At 53.9% G+C, this 6,931-nt stretch overlaps 1 protein-coding gene across 2 annotated transcripts; it reads right to left on the bottom strand.

Annotated features, from left to right (window-relative positions):
• Window positions 1-1,658: 1,658 nt before the first annotated feature.
• Window positions 1,659-6,202, bottom strand: MYD88 (MYD88 innate immune signal transduction adaptor). 2 transcript variants are annotated; one of them, XM_017847406.1, is made up of 5 exons: window positions 5,658-6,202; window positions 4,677-4,811; window positions 4,115-4,295; window positions 3,820-3,911; window positions 1,659-3,538 (listed from the first exon to the last, which is right to left on the bottom strand). In XM_017847406.1, the coding sequence occupies exons 1-5, from the start codon at window positions 6,022-6,024 to the stop codon at window positions 3,384-3,386; spliced, it is 930 nt and encodes a 309-aa protein (XP_017702895.1). In that variant the 5' UTR covers window positions 6,025-6,202; the 3' UTR covers window positions 1,659-3,383. The 2 variants fall into 2 exon arrangements, with proteins under 2 accessions (XP_017702895.1, XP_017702896.1); XM_017847407.1 differs by lacking the exon at window positions 4,677-4,811.
• Between the last annotated feature and the right edge of the window lie 729 nt (window positions 6,203-6,931).

Here is a 6,931-nt window from a genome sequence, read left to right as displayed (position 1 = left end):
GACCCAAGCTTACCTCATCTAGAGGAAATCCCCTCTCCCCAATTCTCTCCCTGGTCATTAACTTGTGGGGTGAATCCCAGTCCATAAACATGCAGAAGCGTAGTTTTTGAATTTTCAAACATGCTGCTGCCCTCCCAAAGTTTCCTGCTTTGCCTTTGATAATTCAGCCAGTAAATTCCCCTTTATTGAAAAAGGAAGTCTCTTTTAAATGCTCCTAGAGGACGAAAACTGAAATGAGAAGAGGAAAACTTTATTCACATTGGGAACCCAGCAATGGGGAAGGAAGCACGGATGACAGGCAGGTGTGAGGAGGGTGGGGTCAGATAGGAGTGGGGGAGCGCACATTTGGGTCAACAGCCTGGCCTGAGAGAAGAGAGGCTTTTCCCAAGAGGGGACTGCCCCAAGGACCTGTCTCCCAGCCATGGGGCAGGCACATGACAGACCCTGGGGCACCGCCAGGGCCACACTGTGGCTCTGCTCCCCAAGGGAGCGGAGAGTAAAGGTTCAGCCTCAGGAGGTTTCGAGACACAGGGCCTTCCCAGGAGTACTTGAGGGCACAGGGGCAAGGCTGGGGAGGCCCAGCATCCAGAGTGGCCGAGAGCCAGGACATGGCAGCAGATAGGACCACTGAGACAAAAGCTACTGTCACTGACAAGTGTCTGAGCCTCGAAATGTCCACTAGAGTCTCTCTGGGATTATAGAGTCTTTTCTTTATATTATTCCAAATGATTCTTAACAGAGTGAAAAAGCAATACATTTGCTTTAAAAATAGATCAGGGCCGGCGCAGTGCTCAAGCCCCTGTAATCCCAGCACTTTGGGAGGCCGAGACGGGCAGAATCACGAGGTCAGGAAGATCGAGACCATCCCTGGCGAACACGGTGAAACCCCGTCTCTACTAAAAAAAACAAAAAACTAGCCAGGACGAGGTGCGGGCGCCTGTAGTCCCCAGCTACTCGGGAGGCGAGCAGGAGAATGGCGGTGAACCGGGAGGCCGAGTTGCAGTGAGCCGAGATCCGGCCACTGCCTACTCCAGCCCTGGGCGACAAAGCGAGACTCCGCCTAAAAAATAAATAAATAATACAAAAAAACTAGCCGGCGAGGTCGGAGCGCCTGGAAGTCCCAGCTACTAGGAAAGGCTGAGGCGGGAGAATGGCGTGAACCCAGGAAGGCGGAGCGTGGCAGTGAGCTGAGAGTTCCGGACCACTGCACTCCAGCCCGGGTGACAGACGAGACTCGTCTCAAAAAAAGAAAAAAAAAAAAAAAAGATCAGTACCTTTAGGATTAACATAGATGTGCCCAGAGAAGATTAATAGGAATAACAGTGTAGTGCTCAGTGGCTAGAGTTGGGGGGTCCTCCAGACTCTTTGGAGCATAGATTAGCCTCTACTCAAAGACTGGGCCAGGGCCCAGGAGCATGGCACAACCCAGAAAAGATTGAACATGGCCGGAGGAGGGCAGTCTCCTGAGTGTCTTTAGCTGAGATCAGTATTCCTGGTTCTGCCTGCAGCCCTGCTGAGGACTTAACCTATGAGGAGGGGGCCCAGCTTTCACTGGAAAGCTGCTGGAACCCACCAAATCCACTGGAACCCACCCAGTGGACCAGCTTCTCTTACCCACATTACTGCTTCCAAACCTCTTCCGCTCAACACACAAAAGATTCCAAGGTAGAATATTCTTTATTATGATAAACTCAGGATGCAGGATGTATTCCAGGATACAGAAGAATGGCAAATATAGGCTTTTCTCAGATATCTTTGAAATTATTATAATGCATACAAAACATGTAGAATATGCTTCTTGAGATTGCTCTAAAATTCCCAATATTAAAGGGGGACAGGTGCATGGCAGCTAAACGCCTCAACAAGATCATGCATAGAGGGGCCTCCATTCCCTCCCAAGATCCTGAGAAAAGACACCTTGCTTCAGCCTGGCTGAAAGTGGAGCAAAGAGATGCATTTTCTATTGGATTTAGGGTCCTAAGGTCTGCCCTGGGGCACAGACACTTAAGACCATGACACCTTCTCCCCAAAGGACAGCTTGAGAGTAATGTACAAATCACTCTGGGAAGGAGAGAGGGACAGAACAGCTGTGTCTGTAGTTCATTGTTGTGTGAGTTTACGCAGCTCTCCCGTCTCTGTGCTTCATTAGAGGTATAAATACCGGTTCACTGGGTCCTTTCCAGAGTTTGGTTTCAATGAGTAGGGACACAAGAGAAAAGGAATACAAGAGTGCCCAATTTTTGTTCAGGGACATGGTTAGGCTCCCTCAATGATGGAACTTTCCCACCTAGCTGTTCTGGGAGCTGTACCTAGAGAAACGTGTGTATGCAGCTGCCTGTGTGTGTGAGAGTGCACGTCTGTACATATGTGTGTGTCTGTGTGTGAGTTTGTATGTGCCCATGTGCCCACAAGCTTTGGGGCAGGAGGCTCTTATATGGTCACTGTTTGTAAACAAATAACTTTGTAAGGCAATCAAGGTACAAAGTTGGTGGGAAAGCTCTCAGCGGGTGGCCCAGGGAGGAAGGCTCCCTGCTCACATCATTACAGTGACTCATCCCCAGAACTCATACTTGATGAATATGCCAGAGGCCAGGATCCCTTCTCATGCCAGGTGGAGCTGAGAGCATGACCACAGGCATCCTGACAGGCGGAAATGAAAAGCAGCTCAAGCTGCTCAGGCAAGTCTCTTGGGGACTCATCACTGCTGAAGGTTGGGCAGAAGCTGGGAGGTGTCCAAGATGCAGATGAGAGGTGGACCCATTAAGAAATAAGGCTCAAGGTGGGATCTCCTTGTGCTGGGCCAACCTGCTTCCCCACCTGCCCTGTGGGGAAGTGGAATGGGAGGTGTGCAGAGAGGCACTGAAGCATCAGTAGGCATCATTGTGGAAGAAGCTGCCCCAGCAGTGTCGTGGTCACAGCAGTGGCCAACATGTAGTCCAGCAACAGCCAGCTCTCCCGCAACCAAGACTGCCCTCCCCCAGGAGACCCAGAGCTATGCTTCACCTTTTCCTACAGGAATTCAAACGTAGCTACTCTCTGTTCTCCCCATCCTACTCCTCAAGTGAGGAAACTGAAGCTGAAGATGTATGAATGGCTCAGAGCAGAGCTGGCTCTGCTGGTCCTTCTCCTAGTCCCAGCTGGTCCTGTTCTATACTGTCCTGGCTGATAATCCAGCAAGTGGACATGCCGCTCACAGCTACTGGTTCTATGCAGAACATGAAATGTGACGTTCAGCTGCTGCAGATGTGTCTGTGAAGTTGGCCTCTCCAGGAATTGAGAGGCAAGTAGAGCACAGATTCTTCCTACAACCAAAGGAGGAGGCAGGGCAGAAGTACATGGATAGGCAGACAGATACACGCACACCCAGGACCTCAGAACAGTCTTCAGGGCAGGGACAAGGCCTTGGCAAGGCGAGTCCAGAACCAAGATTTGGTGCAGGGGTTGGTGTAATCGCAGACAGTGATGAACCTCAGGATGCTGGGGAACTCTTTCTTCATTGCCTTGTACTTGATGGGGATCAGTCGCTTCTGATGGGCACCTGCAAGCCAAGGGGTGCCATGCTGGCATCAGGCCCTTGCCCCATGGTGGGACAAGCCCAGTCTTCAACACAGGGGTTAACAACAGCCATCCCCCATCTAAGCACCCTGGCACATATTCACTCACACAAAAGGCACACACATGTACACATGCTCAGGTGTGCAGAGATCTTCAGCAGTTCTTTGGTACTGCATCCACAGTCCTTGTGGGGGGAAGGCTGACAATCCAGAGGCCCCAACTACACATTCCCTCATTATCTTGCCAGAGCAGGGTTGAGCTTACCTGGAGAGAGGCTGAGTGCAAATTTGGTCTGGAAGTCACATTCCTTGCTCTGCAGGTAATCATCAGAGACAACCACCACCATCCGGCGGCACCTAGGGAAGAGTGGGCAGGCTGCAGGTCCCGTGGCAACTTAGTCACTCCAGATATGCTGGAGCATATCCCCTGGGAATAGCTTCAGGAAGAGCCTACTGTGCCCAGGCTGGACAGCGCACAGCTAGGAGGAGATGCCCAATATCTGGACCCCAGGGCAGGGCTTCATGCATCCACCCACCCACCCCATGGCCTTCTAGCCAACCTCTTTTCGATGAGTTCACTAGCAATGGACCAGACACAGGTGCCAGGCAGGACATCACGGTCAGACACACACAACTTCAGTCGATAGTTTGTCTGTTCCAGTTGCCGGATCATCTCCTGCACAAACTGGATGTCGCTGGGGCAATAGCAGATGAAGGCATCGAAACGCTCAGGCATATGCCCTGTGTGCACAGCACAAGGGTGGTAGTCAGAGCTCCATGGGAAGTCTTGGGAGTGGTCCAGCCAAGAGTCCCCTGCCTAGGCAACCCTGGGCCCTGCACCCTTCCCAAGATGATACTCCTCAGAGAAAGTGCCCTTCCCGGGAGAGGAAAGATGAGTACCTCAGGGGCTAAGCTCTGGATTAACCACGAGGCAGACATGAGCATCTCACAGCAATCCAGATGTAAGACTATTATCTCCATTTCTCAGGTGAGGAAACTGAGGCTCAGAAAGATTAAGTGACTTGCCCAAGGTCCCACTGCCCATCTGCTTCCAACACCCATGCTCTTAACGCCACAATGTCCTATTCCACCTATCCCATGGGAACAGTATTGGACCCTTACCCAGGGGGTCGTCAAGTGTGGTGATGCCCGCCAGTTCTGCTGTCCGTGGGACACTGCTGTCTACAGCGGCCACCTGTAAAGGCTTCTCAGCCTCCTCCTGCTGCTGCTTCAAGATATACTTTTGGCAATCTTCCTCTGTGGGGAAGACACAGGGTAAAGCAGGCTCCCTGGGAGTGCCCACTTCTCTACCCGCAGTCAGGATCCAGGCGCTGTCCCACCTCCTCTGGCTGGGTTCTTCTAGAGGGCTTCCCCAGCTCACTGGTGCCATGAGCAGCTCAACAACTCTAAGAAGTTGAGCTCCCACTGGCTCTCACTGACCCAAAGGGATGTCAGTGGTGTTCTGGCTTTCTGGAAGGCCATCAAGGTCAGGTTTGTATCTCTGTCCCTTCCTAGGGATCCTGAGAATGGTACCAAGGTGGTAGGTCTGCTTCTTCTGGGATCCAGGGCAGATGTGAGCAAGGCGCTGGGCATGCTAGAAAGGCTCAGGAGACCCACTGGTTATGGTGCAGTGAGGGCAGTGATTCCAACCCAGCAAGGTGTGCCTGTCTGTGGGCAGCTGTACCCAACGCCTATGCATGTATATTATGTAAGTGCCAGTGAGGAGAAAGAAGGGCTGCATTTCCCCAGGACCTGAGATTTCTAAGAGAGTCCACTGTCAGTCGCCCCACCTGTCCTGTTGCTCTACTTGAAACAGCCCAGATGCCCCCACAGAAGCCTGATTCTGACTCCTGGTCCTACCTGAAAGCCTCTGCCTAAGCTGCTTCCTTCCCATCTCCGCCTCTCCGGACCTTTCTCCAGTCCTTCTTAATAACCGGGACCAGTTATTAAGAAGGAACGGGACCCGCATGGTTCTCCCTCTGCAGGCTTCTCCGGCCCCCGAGGCAGGAAATGGGGTCTCTCCATGGGAGACAGGATGCTGAGGCCGCGGAAAGTCAGCCTCCTCACCCCCCAGGTACGAGGCAAGGAAGGGGACGTCCTCACCAATGCTGGGTCCCAGCTCCAGCAGCACGTCGTCGCGGCCCAGCTTGGTAAGCAGCTCCAGCAGTCGGCCTACCGAGGCGCCAGGGCGTCCCTGCCAGGCGTCCAGCAGCCTGCCAGTGGGGTCGGCGTGCGTCTCCAGTTGCCGGATCTCCAAGTACTCAAAGTCCATCTCCTCTGCCAGCGCGGTCCAGTCGGCCGCCACCTGTGTCCGCACGTTCAAGAACAGAGATAGGCGGCGCCGCACTCGCATGTTGAGAGCAGCCAGGGGAAGGGAGGATGTGGAGGAGACCGGGGCCGCAGACTCAGCGCCGGGACCTCCTGCAGCCATGGCGGGCTGTCCTGGAGCCTCGGCGCGGTCGGGTCGCATTGTCTGCCAGCGCTTCCTCTTTCTCCTACAGCACCCGCCCCGCCCCGCCGGCTTTCGCTTTCCGAGAAGCGCCGCCCTGCCCTACAATCCGGAGCCCCGCGCAAAAGTGCGGAGGCGGGGACGCCCACCTCTACCCTTGAGGTCTCGAGGCGGGCGATGTGGGGGCGTGAGAAGTAGGAATCTGCCTTTTGAGATCTGGAAAGGTCCACAGCACTGCCCTCGAGGGTCTGATGATGGTAGTAGTAGGTAGGCGGCGGAGTAAGAACGACCCTCCTTCAGAGGTTGTAGGAAACGGGCCTTGCTTTCTGGGATCTGGTGGAGCCACAATTCTTCCACCGGGGAATCTGAGGGGTTCATACGGTCCTGCCCTCGAGGATGGCGAGGAGGGGACAGGCGGGAAGGCACCAGCTGTGCCCTCCACTGTCTCTGGGGGAACAGGCAATCCTGCCAGTAGGGGTAAGGGAAGACCCCTGCTGTGCTCCCCAGGTGGGAGTGGGAAAGGGACAGCTGCCTTCTGGAGCCTGAGGCATGCCGTGGCCCTGCCATCGAAATGGTTGGGGACGTCATGACACTAGGTTGGGGACCACAAGGCACCCTGTCCTTTGGTGTCTGTGGGAAGCCCAGCACTACTCTCCAGGGTCTCAGGTAAAGACATGGCCCTGCTATTGGGAGTCAAGGGGGCACGTGGCCTTGCTCTTTAGGTTTAGGGACACAGTCCTGACCTAGGGAGCCCTGGTTCATTCATTTACTCATTCAACAAGTACTTATTGATCATCTACTAAGTGTCAAGCCTGTCGCAGGCTCCCCGGATACAAGGTACCTCTCTGCCTTGGCGGAGCCCCCAGCCTAGCACGGGAAATGGGCACTAATAAAGTCATTCCAATTGGGTGTAAAACTGGTAAAAGTG

The sequence above is a fragment of the Rhinopithecus bieti genome, unplaced genomic scaffold (assembly GCF_001698545.2).
Source record: "Rhinopithecus bieti isolate Rb0 unplaced genomic scaffold, ASM169854v2 scaffold_30015, whole genome shotgun sequence".
Classification (NCBI taxonomy): domain Eukaryota; kingdom Metazoa; phylum Chordata; class Mammalia; order Primates; family Cercopithecidae; genus Rhinopithecus; species Rhinopithecus bieti.
The sequence above is the reverse complement of the archived record's forward strand: the minus strand, read 5'-3'. Positions and strand labels throughout refer to the sequence as shown.

Excerpts from the sequence above, each read along its gene's own strand:
- MYD88 (XM_017847406.1), bottom strand. The coding sequence starts at position 6,024 with ATGCGACCCGACCGCGCCGAGGCTCCAGGACAGCCCGCCATGGCTGCA. Across the intron at positions 4,812-5,657 it reads GGAGCTGGGACCCAGCATTG|AGGAAGATTGCCAAAAGTAT; the intron begins GTGAGGACGTCC and ends TCTTCCCCACAG. Across the intron at positions 3,539-3,819 it reads TGCACTCAGCCTCTCTCCAG|GTGCCCATCAGAAGCGACTG; the intron begins GTAAGCTCAACC and ends CTTGGCTTGCAG.